Below are 21,373 nucleotides of genomic sequence, written 5' to 3'. Positions count from 1 at the left end.
AATCATTTTACTGTGCCTATTATCAAATACCTTTAAGTAACAGACTGACTTCTGATATATGTGAAATGAATAATATTTTAAAGAAATTTTCCATTTAAAAATTGTCATTACAATGGAGCTGGAGACCAAAGGAAAAATAAAATGCACTGATATTGCTGATATAAGGACAGAAAAGTCAAATCCACAGTGCTCAGCAAAAGGATGATGCTGAAGACATAATGATTATGTGTAGCATATTCAATTTCTGAGAAATAAGCCTGTAAAACAAATATGACACATCTGTGTATGTGATTCTAACATAGGTAGCAACGAGTAATATGAAAAGTCTTCAAGAAATTCATATTACCATTATAATTGCCAATATTAAAGGTGTGGAAATATTTCAAATATATTATTTATGGAAAGCATTTTCCTAGACTTCATAGGAAAGTATTAAAAATGTTTGTTTTAATGTTTTTACTGTTCATTTTATGATACTATATGTAGACTTCTCCATTTTGAGGACAGAAATAATGTGCATTTGTATGTCCAATGAAAAAGTAAAAATGAAAAGGCAAGGGCAGGAGAGCAACAAAAACAAAAAAAATCAGCCAAACAAAAAACCTGAACAAACAAACAAACAACCCCACCCCAAAAAAACCAAAAAACAAAAAAACAAACAAACAAAAAAACCAAACAAAAAAACCCACAAACCAAGGCAAAACCAAAAACCAGGTTTTGTGTGTCTGTTTCATACCTATTTTTATTTGTTGGGTCTTGACACATATACCCAACCACCAGTAACAGGATTGTTTTCACCTGTTTCTAACTTTGTTAAACATTTTAATAGCATTTTCAAGCAATATAGTAACCTTGAGCTGATTGAAAATTATCCCAAATCCAGAATATGTACTCACATTATAAAACCATGACGTTTTCTTACTTAATTAAAGAAAAAAAAACCCCTGAATTCTTGCTGTTAGCTCTCATATACCTTTCTGGACTAGCAATATTGTTTTAGAGGATATCTCAGAGCAGTGGTGGCTTGGCTCTGATTTTCTGCAGTTATTTCAAGGTCAGGCTAATAAAGTCTTGACTTGGAATTTTTCTCTAGTATTTTGAGAACTTAAGTAACTGCCTGTTTCCATCATGAGAGTTCTGTAAGTACTCTGCCTATCAGTTCCATCAAATTCCTCCCTTGTAAATAGCTTGAATATGACCATAACTGCTGTACCTGTCCCTCAGCATTCCTCCTATGTAATCACAGTTTTATGGCTACTGATTTTGTGAAGTTTGTTTCTTACTGCATATACTGTAAGAAGCAGGCAATGTATCAGACAGTGTTAATACAACACCATTTTTTAAGAACACTTTCAAAAAGTGACTGATGTTTTTTAGTAAGTTCCAATAAGGAGTGTCTTGTACTACAATTTCATTTTTGAAAAATGGAAAGCTCACTGGGGTCCTGAAAATCAGCGAGCACTGCCATTTCCTTGCTCTGCTACAAAGAGACTTCAGATAAAGACATTTTTTATTAAAGAATACACCTTATGTATTTAATGCTTAATTTACGTATTTAAATACATCATTCAAGTTCAGTCTGACAATTGATGATGCTGAATTTTGCTGAAAATAACATTTCATTAAACTAAATTGCTGAGTCAGCAACCTGCAAGTACCGAATATAATTCAAGCAGCTGCCAGCAATATCCTCATAAACAATGCCTAGAACAGGAATCACACAAAATTTCTGAAGGTGTAGCATACTTAAAAAACCCTTAAGGCATTGTAGCTCTGTGTTTGCAAAACACTTGGGCATGGCCATCCAGAAAAATCACTTATCCTCACCATGACAAAATTTGAGAAATTTCCATGCCAAAAGTATGAAATCACACAGGAGGCTAGACTTTAGAGGAGTTCTTGAGGTTATACCCCTTAAAGTACTTTAACACCTAGTTCAATACTTCATTAGAAATGTTTGTTACCCGCTAAGTTTTACACTTTCTGAGTTTTTTAAACTCATTCAGTAAATTCCAGCACAACAGATGCAGCGTCTCAAGACAGCACATACTCTTTCTTAGTAACTTTTGCCTTCATTTGCCTTCATTTGCATTCATCTGATTCCTTAAGATCACACAGCTGAAACAATGTACCCCAACCCAACCAGTACCCCAACCATGAACATAAATCTGTTACCCAGCGGCACAGGATTCAGTCACTTCACAAATATCTGCATCTGTGACCCAGTGTCAAAGAGAAATTTGAGAAGCTTACAAAGAATGCACAAACTTTGGCACAAAAAATTATGATAGCCCAGAACGCACAAAAAGCAGCCACTTCATCAATAGTACTGCACTGAAGTGGCCCGAAACCAAAATAACGCCTCATTTAAAAATTATCTTTGTTTCCCTGACTCAAAAATTACAGAGATCTCACTTCACTTGCTCAGCTGCAGTGATCCCAGAACAGTAGCCCACATTTCGCAATTCATCTTCATAGCAAGGAAAGAAAATTTCAGAATGCACTTTGGCCTACAAATTGTAGAGGTATGCAATGGTCTTCTACAGCTGCCAAGAATTCATTGGACATGCTAAAAATGCTGCTGGCTAAGATTTATGGTCAGGAAACAAAATCTGTCAACTACAATCTTTAGCATCTAAAACTCAAACATTAAACTGAAGCCACCTAGCACCTTAAAGAAAATGGCTGAGAACTAATATTTTACTTTGAATTTTACGGGAGAATAGTGGAGGTGGAAACAACCAGATGCTGGCCAAGTAACTGATCTTGAGGAAAATGCTTCTGTATTTTTATTCCATAGTCCTAAAATACTGATACGTTCATGATGGGACTAATTACAGAACTCTGTTCCAGATGTAGAGAGTAGAGCAAATAACACTAATCCAGATGGGGCTCAAATTCCTAATCAAGGAGAGAGGCCAGAAGATGTTACTCTCAGAGTCCACTACTGGCCGTTTCCCCACTGAAGGTAAGTATTGCCTGTACTAAGGACCAAAAAGAAGTATCAAAGGGATACAATCCAGCAAAGAAAACTGCTGCCTGCTGCCCGCTTGAAACCACTGCCTTGTTTTACTTTAGGCCTCTTTCTTTTGCTAGAGCCCAGACTGCTCACACACAGGGTTAAAAAATGGTAAAATCATGGGGTAACACTCAAATCAGTAGTGGCCACCTGCACATACCTGGCAGGGTATCTACAGTATTTGTTTTGAATTTGCCTAGGAGCTGCCTTCAGAGGTCAGAAGACAGCTGATGCTTGTGTGAGTCAGGTATTGAGAACCCAAGCAGTAGGAAAAGCGGCTTTCCATCACTGCATATTAAGCATTTTGTATCCTGTGTGCTTATCACTTCTCTTGGGTGAGAAAGCGTATCTCCTAGTCAGCCGTCTTAGAGAGAAGCCCAGGAAACGCAGAACATCTTTCCCCCTCATTTTCAGTATGATGGTTTTACAAGCACTCTGGTGAGGATTAAGACAGCACAAAATAACTTTAAAGGAAAATAGGTATTAGCCTCCGTCCACCTTCCCATAAATGTTCCCAAATTTCTTTGTGCTGGTCAAACCTCTGAACATTTGATCTACTGGTCATGAATGGTATCAGCTACTCACAGATTTTTTTTCATATACTATCAAAGACTTGCCAGGTAATTGCCAGGTAATTACAGATTTCTGAATGAAGAGTCACTTAATGTCTCCAGAATTTATATACAAACAAAAAACCTGAACTCCAGGAATCCAAATTTACTACTCAGATGTGAATATATGTAAAGCGTGTCCATGCATTCATTTCTTAAGCATTATTTTGACATTTTCTGAATAGAAGAGTACCAGTAAGGGCTTATTTAAAAAACAATATACAATGAAACAACTAAACTCAACAAGCCACAAACCAAACAATATAAGATGAAATCAAATTATTTCAAAGTAAGGATTTGTATAATCAAAATTATCTCCATAACTTCATCCAAAAGTTTCTGGCAACATTCTCACACTATTTTCACAGAAGTTTCCATATACAATCAAATTGCTACTAGAAAAGCAGGCAAAATTCAGCTCTAAGATTAGCTCAAGTTTGGCAACTATAGATTTTTGATGCATATAACCACTAAAGAATTGCAAACTCCTTACAAATACTGACTCTAAGAAGAACAAACAAAATTATGTTCAAACATATTTCAACAGCAGCTAGATTTTTGTGACTCCTATCAATGAGTCCTTAATATGTTCTGCACAACTCTCAGGTCCTGAAGTGTAAAAAATATGACTTAAATGAGTTAAAGAAGAGTTCTTACTTTCTATGAATAATTCGGAAAGCGCTTCACATGCCAGAGTAAACTTGGAGTCTATTCCTGCTACAAGCCCTGTGGAGCGTTAATAACTGGCTTTGATATGACACACACAAAAAGAAGATTCTACAACTTGCATTTTATCAGTTCATGCTTGGGGGGAAAAGCTATTTATGGTACCTATCTGCTGGACAGTACAATATTTTTTTTGCATTATGTGTGATTATCTGGAAATAAAAGATTCATCTCTGTCTACGTGTAGGTATGCATGCAGTAACTCCCCTACAGACCGACACATCCTGGAAGTTAGCACAAGTCTTTGTTTAAAGAACAACTACAGCAGGCATTAGGAAGGGAAAAAACATTAAGAATCAGAGCCAGGATGAAGACAAATCTGTTTGCAAGCTCTGGCCTGTACTGCCTACTCTAGTTCAACTCACAGCACAAGACTCGGTAGTTTGGACTACAGAACAGGAGAAGAGCAGTCTAAACATCACAGACTGCATCTCATAACCACAATACTGGTACACAACTGAGAGCCATCATGCTTAGGGAGGACTGAAAAAACTGAAACCTCAAATTACACCTTTTGTACAAATAGGACAGACAATAACAGAGAAAACCAACAATCCTAGAGAAAGAAGAGGTGTTATCTAAGTATTTCTCTCTACTATTACAACATCAATTCTGAATTCAAATATAAAATCAAATAATGTTGAAAGCAATTATGTATTAAGATGAATGGTATTTACTACTGCAGTTACTCAGCTAAACATAAAATTCATCGTGGATTTCCCAACATTCATGCTTGTTCAAAATTATTGGTGCCAGCAAAATCCACACATTTGTGTATAAACACGGCACTGATCTCAATTATTTGTAACCAGAGAACATTCCCCTCTGTTTTTTCAGACATGGAAGGCCAGTACATTATCCACTGCACCAAGATTTGCAGCTCCCTGAAACAAGGGACACACCTAATTTTGTTTACAGATACTGCCTCACGAATAGAGGTGGTGGAGGGGTGTTTGTAGAATTTCTTAGGGTGTAGTTTCATGGCTGTATGAGTCAACCCAAATCTGCCACATCTGTCCCTATATTATGCCAGCACTAAGTGGCTGATAAGTCACACTACTGAAAAATCCCATTTTCTGCCCAGGTTTCTTTTCGGATATATCTGCTTCCTGAACCAGCTCATTACATGGCTGTAAAAATGACAGGGGAGGGTGAGATTACTTCAGCCCAATCTCAGGGTGCAGTTTAATGACTTAGAAGTTTATTTATAAGGTCAAACTCAATGAACGCAGTGTCCCAAATTCAGCTGTCACTGCAAGTAATAGTTCACCCCAGAATTATCACAGAGCTCCTGTGAAAGCAAGGAGTGGGTAGTAGGTGACTGCACAAGTCACACTGATCCAAACGAAAACTTACCTGGAAAAACTGCTTTTGAATTGGATCAATTCTACAATCCAGTACCCTGCAAGCCACAGATACACCTGGACAGGCATGGGGAAAATTATGGCCCACAAGCAGCAAGAGTATTTAACTGGCTCAAAGCACTGGCTTTGGTGTTTGTGCTTCCATACACCCCGGTTTGATTCAGGGCAATCCTCCACCTACTGGTGTAGCAACTGCACCATTTCCAACACCAGTTTTCCCCTCTTTCCCTACAGTCACTACGTGCCTCTATTTTCTACTTTTTCTCCTCTCGCTCTTCACAAACTTGATTTGTTTCTATGACTTTAGGAGCGCTGGTGACTCAAATAAAGGAAAATTACTTTGAACCATTATTCTTCCTGAACAGCAGTGGCAGCAACAGTGAAAATGAGCAACTGTTTCTTCAGTAGCAGCATCACACTAAAAGCACTCAAAAGTACTCATATACAGCAGTGCCAGGATGACAAGCTTCCAAAACACAATTCTGACAGTCTATAAAGAGAACTAGCCTTTTCTAATTATTTATTTATTTTAAAGATAAACTAAATTGATTTAGACTATGTTAGTATACCCACTATGCAGGTCAGCTCAGATCATTAAACTGACTTGCAATACTCTACAAAACCAACCTGTCATTACTTACTCCTCCATGTTGTTACATTCCACAACTTTGTTTTTGAGCAGAATATTGACAAAGATGATGAAAAATTGTGGAAAAACTCTCAGTGAATCTTCTAATAACACCAACAACTAATATTGTCCTTATTTATAACATTTTGAGGTTAGTTTTAAAACTAATTTTCTGGGGACGCTGCATGATGCCAGGCTTTCAAAGAAGTGTTGAGAAACATCAATTCAGCCTCTGTACAGAAACAAACGCATGACAGCCCTCGTACAGACTGAGGCTGGAGTAACTCTGAGGAGTCTCAAGACAGTGTGAAGTAGGGCACAGCTCCACAGTATGACCTCTCAGGAGGCAGAGCCTGTGAGATAGAATCCCTCAAGGCGTTTGTCAAACCAGCTCCACTGCTGAACAAAAATCTAATGGTGAACTCCATCCTCACAGACACACACGGGTATCAGAAACCAGTTTTAGCATCAAACATGGAGTGACACACAGAGCTCCAATTCCAGGATGAGTATTCTTTAATCTACGTAGCATATCTAACTCAGACCAGAATGCTCCAATTTGCACAAGAACCTAAACTAAGAACAGTATTTAAAAATGTCAAAGTGAAACAAAATTAAATGGCATCTTTTAAATCTGTAATCTGATTGAAGGTGATTTAACCTTTAAAGGGAAACACGGGCTAGGGCTGAGAGACCGTAACTTTGGAAAACATTACACACCACCCCCGCTTTCCCAGCTGAAATTTAGAAACACAGATACCAACTTGGTTTTTACTCCCATTTCAAAGTGATTTTTTAAATGGCTTATTAAGTTTTCTACTGACCTACTTCCAGTTCTATTAATGTGTATATATTCTACAAAGATACAGTTTTTGTATTTGGTGAACCCTCCATTTCCTAAAGCAAAATTCTCCTGGTTTTACAGCAGTCTAGACTACCAGTTTCAAAAGGAACAAAGCTGAAATCTTATTTCCAGATTTCCCAATTTCCCTTCAGCTACAGTTATGCCTACTTTCATATTCTACATACATTTTCTAAGAAAAAAATATTACTAACAAGTCCCAAAGACCTACTAGACCTTCATTTAGTGACTTCACATGAGCAGAAATAGTACTTCTTGCCACTGATATTTTACTGGTAATAGCAGAGGAAGGAGCTTTTGAGACGGATTAGAATTTTTCAGGAGTAATGACACATGCCAACTACATTTATAAAGGATGACTGAATTAGGCATTTAAATAAACACACATTTTCAAGGAAAAAAGCTTTAAAACTGCCTTGCATTCTTCATTTGCCTTCTAGGTGAATGAGTGTTAATTCTGCAGCAGCTCACTGATGAGAAAGAAACACCTGTTAAAACCCACACATATAAGGCCACTTTTTCCACCTCTCGCAGATCACTGAGTTGCTTTCAACCATCACAAGTACTGAGTTTACCTGCTTTATTTTTACTACTGTAACAGCTTAAACTTCCTTTCACGTACTCCACAATACATTCTGCCATTGTGTAAACAAAGCAGGAAAATTTCTGAATTACTTCTCTTCACAAAGTTTCTACAAGAAAAATTTTTTCTTTTGTAACTGACAAGAATAAGGCCCAGAGAAAAGCCCTGCAGTCAGAGTTAAGTGAGTATCAGGTTTTACTCTCTTACATCACAAGAAAATAATAATTTTTATATTCTGCAGAATTTACTTTCAAGGAATTCCCTACTAAATTATGAATAGTTTGATTAAATTTCAGTAATGAGTTTATTACAGAGAATCATTACTGCATTTGGATAATTAAGTACATGCACATATTTTCAAATGGTACCAGAAAAAAAGCACACTTAAAACACAAAATTATATTAAAATAACAGGACTTACTATACTTTGACTGCCCTATGGACCAAAAGACAGAGTAAAAATTTTAAGGTGAAATATGCAACATTGTTCCTTACACTGAACTTGTAACAGAAGTCAATTAGCTTACTTTTTTTCAAGGAACAACTTATTATAACCAATTTCTTTTCATATCCACATCACTACTGTCATAATTTGTAACATTCATATCGCAAAACTTCTTCATGTTAAGCACTTCCTAAGTTTTAACAATAGTTTCAGTGCACACATTCTCCTTCAGCACTTGTACCATAACCCTGACTCTAAGTAGCCAGAAAAACCCAAAAAAAGGTAATTGCATAAAAAACTACTATACAAAACATCAATTAAAGAACTTACTGTTTGGCTTTTAAGATTTTAAATGACTTCTGAGTGATGTGGGTTTTGCTGGGTTTTTAGATTAGCTTTTTTTTATTGCTGCTTTATCCTTTCAGTGACACCATATTGTATAAGCAATTTTCATCAAGCTGATCACGGAATACAAGTCTCATATTCAGTTGTTAAAAACAATCACTTTTAAGTTTAAAAACTTGTAATACTTTTGAATACCATGAACCACCCGCCACCAGTTTGTGGGCAAAGAGAGTATTAAAAAGTTTTTGTGCTTTATTTTCCTCGTTTATCTCCTGTACTGCAGCTATTTGAAACTGATTTCATCACAGGCAGCAAAATTGCCACTGGCTGGTTTCTAATAGACTTCTTCCCCACCACTCTCCTCTCAGAGAGCTGCTGCATCCCCTTGCCTTGCTCTCATCCTCCTGCATTACCTGCCCACTTTCCTTTGGGTGCCCTGTCCAGAAAGCTGCAGAGGGGTCACCCTAAAACATCTGAAACACCCATGAAATAATTAGTTGAATTTATTCCAGCTAGCACATGGGCTGCTGCCTTTTGAAATGTTTAGCAGTGCTGGTCCATGTTTCCTTGTGTAAACAAAATTTGGATGTCTCTATTCTGTTCAGCAGCAGTTAGACAGGTGTTCCATCTCTGAAACCTCTGTCCAACTGCCAGCAAGTTTTGAACTAATGAAACTTGGGAAGATCAGTAACTAAGAAATTAGACTTATTTCATTAGAAAAGCGAGGTAAAAACATTTTCCCAGGCAAAGCTCTATCACATATACAAAGTAAACTGAGACACACAAATGTTTCCCTCCAGTTTTTGAGAGGCTGATTTTTGGGTACTTAAAACAACAGTAATAAGATTTCCACAATAAGCACAAGTTTAGAGCTGGTCTTTCAATGGGCTTTCATACTAGATGCACAGATAAAAACAGTTTTAAGATCAGTAAGTTACATAGTATTTTAAAAATATTGTAAAACTGCAGATGGTAAGCTATGTTCTCATGGTCAATCAGGCTATTTCCAGAGAGCCATAAGAAAGAAACAATGATTGTAGAGGGAGAGAAATTCTCTAATGACTGCAAGCAAATTCTAATACTGCTAACTACTAATCTAGCTACTTTATTTTTAAGCATGTGCATTTTTCAGGTGCTGTAGACACCAAAGAATAGTGTGTGGGCAAACTCCAGAAATATAAGACTACTCCAAAATCCTTTTTAAAAAATGTTCTTCGTCCTTCTCTTTCATCTTCAATATCTGTTCAAAAATTACTGGTAAATAGAAAACACATGTCTCTTTAATGCTTATGAATGTATTTTGCCAGTACAAAACCTTTTCTCTGTTTCAGTAGTTTGGAAAGTTTTGATAAATCTCATGGAGAGAGATGTCATAATTTCTAGCATTAGAAACTGAAGACACAAGGCCTAAAATGCTAATAACTACCAAACTGTATTCCAGCAAAACGTGACAGGTTGTACTCATGGAAGACAATAGAGGACCATTAAGATCAGGTAATGTAACTGAACAACTAGAAAGAAACAGGAACTCACTTGAGAGTAAGACATTAAAATAGCTGATCAGCCTTCACAGTAAATTTGAAAGCATTTTTCCCCTGCTGCAAAAGTGATCCTAACACTGAAGCTCTGACACCTCCATCAGCTAAGTATGTACCTTCAGTCTCACACAAGTAAAATGTAAGTTTAGAATATCCCCATGCTATCCAGGTACCAGAAAGTTTTCAATCTTCAATCCTGAGCAGCAACTACATTGTGCCAATTTTATCTTTGTTTCTCCTTAGCAGTATTTCGTCATGCTAAGAGATCTTCACAACGGCCAAATTCTGAAGTCAGCACAGCAGCAGGAATACAGTTCATTCATTTACTGCAGCTGCCAAGCCAGCAAAACACCCATTGCTTTGAGTTACACCAATAATAAGCACGTGTTTTAGATTTCTAGGTAACAATGGTGATTTACAAGATATGGGAGTCTGGGAAAAAAACCCTCAGATATAAACAATGTTTAACATAGACTGGGAACTACAGAAAAGTTTGGTTTCTTTAACTACCAAAATGGCTAAATGGCTACAGTATATTCTGTGAACCAAAGATCTGCTGATTATTGTGTCTGTTGTTTTTCTTTATCATAGCAGAAGATGCACATTGACATTAAGCAGACAAAATAGTATGAACTGATTCAAGTAGACAAGGTAGACAAGTAACCACATATGTATGTCTGATTTCCCTTTTTATCAATCATCTCTATATTAATGTCTGCAAGCCCAGGGCTAGTTTTTCTTTCACTTCATATCACTGGTAAGAGAGTAACACTTCCTTTATGAGTCTTTGACCACAGCTGAAGCTCCTGCTCTTCTGCAAACTTAGGCATGCAAACTTAGGCATACAAACTCCTCATACGAATGCAGTCTGTCACAGATTTTTTTTTATCCAAACTTTATTTAAAATATTTCAATTCACAAAAAGTCTCCCACATTGTACCATAAAAATACATACTGACTTGCATATCCACCTAAAGTGATTTATATGACTAAATCATGTCACTTACACTGAAGACAACATCAGTAGAGCTCTGGTCTGCCACAGGCTTCCAGTATGCCCCTAAGTAATATTTAGCATTCAATATTTCTTTTAATTTTAGAAGAAGGGGACAAACTCAGAAATTTGTAATTTATTATTATCACAACTCTCTTTTCCAAGGTAAATAATCCTGTACTTCTCAAACTTCTAGTCAGTCTTTGTAACACTAATGTTTAATATAGTACTTGTTAAGTGATTACACACACACAAAAGGAAAACACCACAATCAAAATCCTGAAGCCATAACTTGGTTCCACTCACATTAAAAAACTTGTTCTGGAGTTAATCAAGGTTATTTGGTAGAGAAATATTGCTCAAAGACCACCTTTCTTATTTATAAAACATGAATACTGTAAGTGAAGGGAAATACTTGAAGAAAATGAGTATTCTATACCACATTTCAAAATGGTAAAGTCTGAAGATTTACATGCCAGCCTCCCACCTATTACAAAGTTTCTATATAATGCCTGTAAAACAGCCTGTAACACAGCTTTCACAGAAAACATTAGTCATTTTCTGGGTTTTTTAGGAGAGATGATAAGGCCTGATTTACAGAAGCCCTGGGCACTCAGAAATGTAGCTGAAATCAAAAAAAACTTTCAGTCTGAACATATGAAGTGCAACAGAATGCACTTCACTTCAGAAGTCACAATTTAGAAATACCAAATCAGACATAAGAAGCCAGCTTGTCTTTCTGGTATTAGGGTTTGGTTTTTTCCTTTTCAGTAACTCTTCAGTTTATTTAACTGTGATTAACATCATGCCTCACAAACCTCAAGCATTAGCATAAGATTAAAAATTCTTTGAAGTTTATAGTAGAATAAATAAGAGCACAAAGACTTCTGAACTAGTCTGTCCATTTCAGCGGTCAGACATCAGAAATTATCATTTCTAATTCAGCTACCTTTGGGGTTCCCCCCCTTCAAATGGGGGCTTTTTTCCCTTTCACATTTATCTTAATGTTGCTGGGAAACCATTAGAATAATATTGTACATGTGAAATTGCCATTAATTACTGATGCACTTGTAACAAAACAAAATTATCAAACACAAAAATAAAAGGTGTCATCATCAATCAGTTTGAAATTCAGTAACATCTGGGTGAACTTGGTAAGCCCACGTGGTCTGTTCCTCTAAGGATTGGCAAAACTGGGACATTTACAAAGCAATTGGTTAATATGCCATTTGGAAAAAAAATCAGAACACAATTTCTTCTTCTCTGACTAGTGGCCTGTCCTAGTTAATGAAAAACTTGATTGTTACAAGACTCAAACTAATTAAAAAGATTAAACTACAAGCAAAATCAAATTAAAAATTTGGCTTTAGGCTTATGTGGCTAGCAATAGCTCAAGAACATTGCAACTGCAGTTTGCAGTTAAATACAATTAATGAAAGTTTAAAATTATTAGAATAATTAACTGTGGATCATTTCTGTAACCTGGCCGTATGACCTCCACAAAATTACTCATAATTCTTAAATACAAGCATGTAAATACATGCAAGTCACCCATGTCATCCAAGACTTGCCAGCAAAGAACATTTATTAGTTAATATACTACCCAACCCACTTACTATGTATATATACCTTTTTCTCTCAAACATACAAAATTCTTGTGGGTGACACAACAAATTTTCTTCTACCAGATGTTTTAATTTGTATTTTTTAGTATAGTTTAATAGAACTATCTAGGTAAAATCCAGGTCAGATCAAAGGTCCATCTAACTACAAAACCTCGGAGAGCAGCCATTAACTTATGCAGAAATACCAGGTTTAGTTGAGAGTAACTTTTTTCCTCTCACTACAGCCTTTTCCAAAACATCTAAGTAGCATCAAGCAACCTTTCACAATTTTAACATGATGTAACAGATGCCTAAAACTACCTGTGCACGATATAATAAATTGTTAGCATTACCTATTTCTAGCGGTACTGAAACACAAGAGGCCAAAGGGGCCAACACCTGATAACCAGAGGAACACGCAGAAAGACAACGGAAAGGAGGAGAGGGAGGGTGCTTGTCTCATTCTCCCACAAACACATACAATAACTAAGAAATGCCAAGGGACAAGATAGGCAACACTTCAAGGCACACCTGGAGTGCTAACTTCCCCAGATGATCACAAGCTAGGCCTTGCGGTGGGCATGCCAGGAGGAGAACTGGAGAGAAGCTGAAAGGGTGTGGGGGGCATTGAAATCAAATGCAATTCTCACAGCAATGCCTTGCCTTAACTGTCACCATGGAAAAAAGAACAAGACTATTGGACTGATTGAAAAACAAAAGGACACTCATTCCCCCAAAAAATCCAAACCCCCACAAAACAAAAACCAGAATCCAACCCAGCCATGATAAAGAACTATATCTCCCTCACCACAGTCTAACCTATAAAATTGAATTTCACAGAAACATATTTAAACGCTGCCTTTAACCTGTGATTAAAATATCCACGCTGAAATAACTTTATCGCTTCTTTTCCTTCGAAAAGTTTCAGAAACTTTTTTTTTACTTGTGTATATTTAGTGCCTGATTAAATGTGCATTTTACAAATTTCATGAATTTGTTGTTTACACTGATACCTCAAGGTAAAAGAAAATGCTGCACTGTAAGTATTTTCTTTTTGTCTACAGACTTGTCTTACTCTTTACCAGACAGTTTTTAGTACAAAGCTTTATCTGAACTCACCATCATGCATTCTTTCTTTTACATTAAAAACTCTAGCAGGCATGATGGTTTTCCAGAAACAATGCAAATGTCCCTCATCCCTATCTCAAAAGAAAACATTTGCTAATTTTCACATTCAAATAAACTCTGAGGCTCCTTCAATACTCTAAGGTAGGACTGCCAAAAAAAGAAGTTGGCTCTGCCCTGTGCCAGCCCAAGTATTTGTGAGTTTTCCTGATAAATTACACAAGAAAAGGGTTCAGGTTAAAATTAACTTAGTTGGAGAGGGGTGGGTGTTGTTGGTTGGCTGAAGTTTTTTTGCCCTGCTAAGTTTTAACCCGGTCAACCCTTCCATTTTGGCGTGCAGCAAAACAAAAAGCTTGTAAAGAAGGTACAGAACAGAGGTTGGGACAAGCACTCGAGAGCCCCACATATTTTGGTGGCAGTTCTGGCTTTGCCTACATGAGCTGTTTATGTCAGTCACTGAGAAAATCAGTCTCTATGCATTTTGGATTGATGGGGCTATTTGTAATGTATCTGACAATTAAGTACACTACTTAATCTTAATCATAAAGACTAAAAATGCTTTATATCAATGACGTTTTATTATTCTCTTGTGATCAAAGTTGTATCTGAGATTTAACAGTTTACTGACAACAATATACAAGTCTACAGTTTAACACAGCAGTAAAATACAGTCAATTTTGAAAAAAAATTAAATAGTCATAAAGAAGCTCTGCAGCAAAGCAGATGCCAAGATTCTAAAACTTCTTTCAACCCCCAACTATCTTATGGAAAGAAATATAATATTGCTAACACAATTGCTCTCAAGTTTTATTTAGGTTCTGGTTTGATCTTGGAACTGAAGGAGGGCTTCTTGGGTGCCTTAAAATTGTTGGCTTTCCCCTTCTATCACTTGGTTATGTCAAAGTTACCATCCCTCTTCATAAGCCCTACGCAAATTGTCAAGCATCTGACTGGCAGCTCTAAAATCAATCCCTATATAACTTGAACATCTGCCCTGTAAAGAGAAAGACTGACCTAAAAGAAAATTGTTTTGTAGTCAAAAGTACAGTAAACCTCAACACTCTGCTACGTGCTAGCTGCCTAGTTTGACTAAACTTAATTACATCTATTGAATGGACACTTTACCCCAGGCACAGCACACCCGTTAAAATCACTTCCTCAACAGCTGAAACTATACATCACATACTAAGAAGGCACCAAACCATCAACGCCATCTAACACTCCAGAAACTACCTTTGACTCCATTAAGCACCTGAACTTGTGTTTCATTTGCCAAAACTATACATCACATACTAAGAAGGCACCAAACCATCAATGCAATCTAACACTCCACACTCCAGAAACTACCTTTGACTCCACCTGAACTTGTGTTTCATTTGCCCTACATATGCAATCCTGAGGCATTCCTTTCTACATCCCTCAAAAGACGCATGTTCATTTTAAAATTCTCAATGTTTTCATTTTCAGGACAACGATAATGTTATCATACAGACATGTCAAAACACTTTGAAAGTATCTGGCCTACATTTGATTACCCACGACCCCAAGCAGAAGGAGGGAATGGATATAAAAACATTCTTTTTAAAGTCCTTGGCACAAAAGCTGCTGCTCAGGCACTCTGGGACAGGTGCCCAGAACGTCTCAAGTTCCAATAATAAGAAAAGCTTTCATCAGAAGAGGTCTGGACACAAAAATACAGATGCAATACCAGAAAACTTGCTAGAAAGGACACAAATTTGTAAGCAGTTAAGTTGACCATGACTTCCAACAAGCTAAAAGAACAAAAATTTGCAGGAACTGATTCACATCCTGGTGGCCAAAACACTAAGCTGCACATTTTCTGTAAGAAACACCTTCTGTAAGAGCATCTTTGGCTCATGCATGGCCAAGAAGACAATCTAGTTTCAAGAACTGATTCATGCCTGAGCTGGTACATTCTGTTGAAGCTGGCTTTTATCATTAAGTCACATTTAAAGTTCTGGAAAGTTATCTTTTGAAGAAAACTTGAAGAAATTTAACAAAACTTTTACAAGCATTTCTATCCCAAGCACAGCATCATCATAATAGTCCACATACCAAAATTAATTTGCTTTTGTAAACTGATATAAAGAAGCTCAGACTTCATAAAGAACATACACATTACACAAATGCATAAAGAAAAACATACGTGTTGGTTTAGTTCTAGAATATACAGTACTTCCCATTTTCTTGATGCTTCAGTAAAGCCCATACCTAACAAAAAAAATTCTTCTGACTCAGATTAAACAGTGCCAATACAGTAAGAAAATTCTTTGTCTGCCATTTCAGACAGAAAAATAATGTTAGTAGGTGCAGTAGCAAAGTTTATTTCTATTTGAAGTTACTCTCAAATTTTTTGGCTGTCTGAATTCTGTAACAATAATTTGTTAAAACACAAGAGGAAAAAAGTCTGCCCTTAGCCTGGAGATTATGTGTAATACACACACATGTGAATGCAGTAAAAGATGTATACATGATTTTCAAGTTCCATTATTCCTATTATATAGGAACGACATAGTTCCCCATAGCAGGTCCACCAACTGGGACAAAATAAAATACCTGTTTCAAGGATCAGCTCAAAACTGCATTCCTCTGCATTCCACAGACTGTAATCTGAGGTATCTGTCTCAACAGCCACAACTCTAGTATCTTCTCCTGGAACTGGCAATATTCCACTGCAGTTTTGAACATACTAGGCCAAACCTGCCCATTCAATAATTTTCAAAACTGTAAATGCACAACAAGACTCATTTTCAAAAAAAAAACACTGACAGGTGCCTTGCTGCTTGAAAAACAAAGCACAAAGCCATGTTCTCCTCACATTTATAGCCAAGAAACCTTTTCAATGTACCTACTGACCAGCCCAGACAATGATTTCTATTTTTCAGTCTTTGTGGAGTCACTGCTGTCGTAGGAAACAGATCCGTCAGATTTCGAATATTTCCCATCTCTAAAAATTATTACTCCACCCTGGGCACAGGACCAAATCCTAGGTTACAAAAACCTTTGGTCCAAAGACCATGGTGTTAACAAACGAGCTGTGTCAATATTTGATCAATGCTGAACCTAATTCTCTATTTTCAGAAAGGATTTAAGAAATAATCCTACTGTATCACAGTACCATTTAATTTTTTTTTCCAGTGGAAGAAGGGATTAATAAAATAAAAAAGAGGCAAGACTAGCACTCCCCCAGGATGCTGTCAAATAAGCAGAGAAGATGCTTTACTAACAATCCCTTTTCCTAAAGAAAATGTAACAATTTTGTCAATTATACTAAATAGGAAAAAACCAGTATGTATTACACTAAGTTAAAAAATCTGAGGGAGGTTTTACATCTGAAACTACTTCAAAATTCCATCCATAAAAACCAAATATTAAGCTTTGTTTTTTGCAAACACTGATCTTTTCAATCAAAAATACTCTTATGTAGGCTTGTTTCCTCCACTCAGCCATACTTTCTTCAAATGCTGGAACCCAAAACACACCTAGCTTGCCAAAAAATTTTGCTAGTATATCCTGTAATTATTACTTATGATTCCACTTCAGATCTCTCCTCTAAACTGTGGATATGTTTCATGTACAAATTAGCAGTTGATGTACCAACTCCAGCATTGAGAGAACTCACAAGAGAACTGTAATGAATTACAAAAAATGGGAAAAATGGATCCTCCACTTTCAAGGAAAAACAATGAAGTCATATTCCCTTAAAGGTCTGCAGGCAGGAAGGACAACAAAACTCTGGCAGTTCTCCATTCCAGGGATAAAATGTTTACCTTAGCAAGTAAAAGTTGCAGGGAGGGGGTGGTGGTCGGAAGTGCTCACCTTTAACCGTTTAACCACCTCATCGTTGGTAATTTTGTCCGTAATCTCCTTCACTCCAGGAGGATAGTAGATGATTTTACCGTCGGCAGCAGGTTTTGGTTGGGTAGCAGGGAAGTCCATCCTGGCGCTGCTGGTTATAAACTTTCCTTCTCCACAGTCCTCTACCGGCCTCTATCGGTCAGAAAACAAAAGTTCAGCAGAATAGAAACGACTTTCTAACCCTCTTTTTCCATTCCTCACCCTCAATTCGCTGAAGGCCCCGGCTATCGCCCCGCCGGCCGCGCCCCCCAGCGCTGCCCCCGCCGCATCCCGGCGGGAGCGAGGCCCGGCCCGCCGCCGCTCCCCGCGACTCGGGCCTCTCCGCTCCCCTCCGGCGCCTCCTTTCATTGCGGGGCTGCTCCAGCCCAACACTGTTAGTTCGCAGCCGACGGTTTTACAATGAAATTTGGGGCCCAATCGAGGGATACCCCGCGGCCGAGGGCCCCTTACGGCCCGAGGGGTGGGCCGGGGACGCCGTTCCGGCCCCAGGGGGTGGTTCAGAGCCGGCACACCGGCCCCGGAGCCGGGAGACGAGGCCTAAACAGTTAGGCCTCAAAACTATCGGGAGGCAGAGAAGCCAACAGGAGAGGGGGAGGGAGGGAGGAAGGGAGGGAGGCGGCGGCGAGCGCAAACAAAACCCCCCCGCGACCCCCCCATTCCCTCAGAGCCCTCCAGCCGCCCTCCCGCGCCTCCAGGAGCCCCCTCGGGGAGGGGGCCCGGCCACTCGCCACTTTCCATTTGTTCCCGCAACTTCATGTCCCATGGCTCCGCCCCGCCGCCCCGCATTCGGCCGGGCCCACAAAGAGCCCCCCGCAGCCCCGGCTCCGCGCACACACCCCCGCGGCCGTGGGGAGCGGGGAGCGAGCACGGGGGGAAGCGGGACCCGGAGCCGCCTTTACCTCATGCAGCTCCGGAAGGTGCAGCATTGAGCAGCCTCCGTGCCGGGTGGTGCTCGCCGCTCCGCCGCCACCCCGCCGGCCGCTGCCCTGGGCGCTCCCGCCGCCTCCTGCTCCGCGGCGCGGCAGCTCCTGCTCGGGAGCGCTGGCTGGGGGAGGGGGAGCGGCTCGGTGGCGGCAGCAGCGGCGGCGGCGGCGGCCGGGAGAGGAGGAGGCTCGGGCGGAGCGTGCGCCGCGGGGACCCAGCGCCGCTCTCCGCCCGCCCAGGGAAGCGCAGCCCGGGAGGAGCCTCCTCGCCGCCCCCGCCCCTTCCCCTTCCCCTGCCCGCCCGCGGCCGGCGGCGACGCCCCGCCAGGAGCCCCCAGCCCCCGCCCCGGGCAGAGGGCGAGGCCGCCCAGTAAGTCTGGCACCGCGCGGAGCCCGGCGCAGGGTGGGCAGTGCCCGGCGGCGGCGCAGCGCTGCCTCAGCTTGGCGCCTAAACCCTCTGAGCGGCCGGGCCGGGCAGGCTCCTCCGGGGCGGCGCGGGCACGGCTGGCGCCGAGCGGCGATGCCCGGCTGCCGGCAGTGTCAGCGAGCGAGCCAGCGGGTTCCTGGCTGCAGGGCGGGAAGGCGAGAGTTACTTTGCTGCTTCCTTAGAGAGCCCGGGCCGCTCGTGGCTGCGCGGGCTCGTCTGGCCGGTCCCTCAGGCATCTGGGGCCTGGTCAGCGCTAGAGAAGACAGTGTGCGGAAACGGTGTGTGGGGCGGCACGGAGAGTGCGGCGGCAGGCGAGAGTGAACAGTCCTTCTTCAGGCAGATGAGGGGAAAGGGCAGTATTTATAACCCTTTGGTTATAAATCGTAAGGAGAAACTTGAATATGCAGACCAAAGGAGCTCTCGCCAGCCAACTCAGGAAATCCTTCTATGCAAAATATCTTTGTAATTTAATATTCATATTGCCAAGGGATGGGGGATGTCTGGAAAGTCAATAGCAAAGTGGGATATATCTGTCTGTTTTGAATCTGCAGTATGTACCCTGTCTGAAGTGTAGGTGGCTATGAAATGTTTTCTAGATGCTTGTTCTGCTCAGAGGTGTGTGACAGCTGAAAGATGACTTCTAACTGATCAAGACTAATTTCGGGTCTTCAGTTGGTTATTTTTGTTATTCAAACCAGCTAAAAGTATTATTTTTCTTTATTTTGGAAATCTCTAATGAATTTTCTTTAGAGCAAATTGAAGGTAGGAGGTCAGGCCCAGTCTCCGTGGAGGGATATTTCTCTCCATGGGGGTTGCAAGGTACAACAGGAGGAGCAGCAGGGTGGTGGCTAGCATGGCCCAGCAGTGGCAAAGGAAAGATGCAGGAGGGTGAGGGGGTGGGATAGGGGTAAGTAAGTAAGATTATGGTGAAGTATGGCAAATTCCAGCTTTACAAGGTGCGGGTGGAAAATGTACAAAGACTGAGAAGCTTTTTGGAGCTTTAGGTGTAATAGCATGTGGGTAGGAAATTGCTCTCCTGCACTTGTGTTCCTTGTCTCCCTGCAGTGTTGTCCTAGGAGAGTTAAAGCCTTGAATGTCCACAGCCTCTATGAAACCAGCTTACAAGGGTTATAGTGAAAGTTGACTGAGAGTTGCAATGAACACTTGGAGGATCTCAGATTTTGACATTTAGAAGAGTGCCATCAGACCAGTCATTTAAATCTGGCTGTGAATCTAGACTTAGATGAAATTATTCTCTCCAAGCTTAAGGATCGATGGATTTGGGCATTCAAAATAGACAGGTGACCTAAAGTTGTACTGATTTTAGTAAATAAAAGCCAATTCAAAGCACGTAATCTTTTTTCTGAATCCAAACTAAAGGGGCCATTTAGATTTCCCTTAACGTTGAAGTACTCAGACTAGCTATCAACTTTAATTTGTTGTCAATCGAATAAGATGTACTGTCAGAACTTACTTACATTGAACATATTTGGGTCTTCTGTCCTTAAATCTGTTACATAAGGTATTTCCTTCTCCAATCAAATTACTAATATAAACAATTTGGTGTAGGTTTATTATTTTTAATGCACTTCTTTTACACAATAAATTAGAAACAAATCCTAGAAGATTATTCTGTAACTAAATAAAGTATATGTCAAAAACCTATATGAGCTCGTTTCAATTTAAATAGAAAAAGACAGAATCTAAGTCAGTTAAAAATGCAAGAAATAAATTAAAAGAGTCCGTTGCTAAGGTTTTTTTCATGAACCAAACAGAGCTAGAAAGATGTTAGGCAGACTTTTCTTTGGGCAGAATTGAAGTACTACAGGTTTTGCATTCCAGAAATTTCACCTAAGTCTCTGAACTTCATGGATTTTAATATTTGTTTTCAAATATTCTTCAGTTGTTATTGAAAAGCACTGCTTTATGTATATCATTAGCGTGATCTAAAATATTATAACTTCTTGTAATCCTGTAGTTACAAGATTTTTTTTTCACAAACTGACACCATCTTTACTTAGAATTGTTTATATACAATGAGTTGTGAAGTAGGACTAAAAACATAATGGTCAAGGGCTACTCTCCCACAACTTGCTTTTAGTCTAAGTTAAGGACAAACACAGTGCAAAGCCTCTAGTATGCACTTCTAATCACTTTTATTTTTCATCAAAGAATAAGATGAAGTCTTGCATTGTAAGGAATGTGTACATTGAAGGTAGAGTGTAGTTAGACAAGGTAATGCAAAGGCTTGACTTGAGAGTGCCAGGCAAGGTTTTCTCATTCAGTTAAAATTCTATTTT

The 21,373-nt window shown here is 39.4% G+C and overlaps 1 protein-coding gene across 2 annotated transcripts in view; it reads right to left on the bottom strand.

The window, feature by feature from the left end:
- Positions 1-18,893, bottom strand: part of PDS5A (PDS5 cohesin associated factor A) — a 77,974-nt gene extending 59,081 nt beyond the window's left edge. Inside the window, exons 1-2 of one of the 2 annotated variants that reach the window (XM_041402688.1) lie at positions 18,623-18,893; positions 17,685-17,855 (exon numbers count right to left, since the gene is read on the bottom strand). In XM_041402688.1, the coding sequence (XP_041258622.1) occupies positions 17,685-17,855; positions 18,623-18,649 (198 nt within the window). In that variant the 5' untranslated portion in view covers positions 18,650-18,893. The remainder of the gene's footprint in view (positions 1-17,684; positions 17,856-18,622) is intronic. The other variant, XM_041402689.1, reaches the window with a different exon arrangement.
- Between the last annotated feature and the right edge of the window lie 2,480 nt (positions 18,894-21,373).

Source organism: Onychostruthus taczanowskii, unplaced genomic scaffold, assembly GCF_017590055.1.
Source record: "Onychostruthus taczanowskii isolate IOZ18803 unplaced genomic scaffold, ASM1759005v1 scaffold2, whole genome shotgun sequence".
Classification (NCBI taxonomy): Eukaryota; Metazoa; Chordata; class Aves; order Passeriformes; family Passeridae; genus Onychostruthus; species Onychostruthus taczanowskii.
The sequence above is the reverse complement of the archived record's forward strand: the minus strand, read 5'-3'. Positions and strand labels throughout refer to the sequence as shown.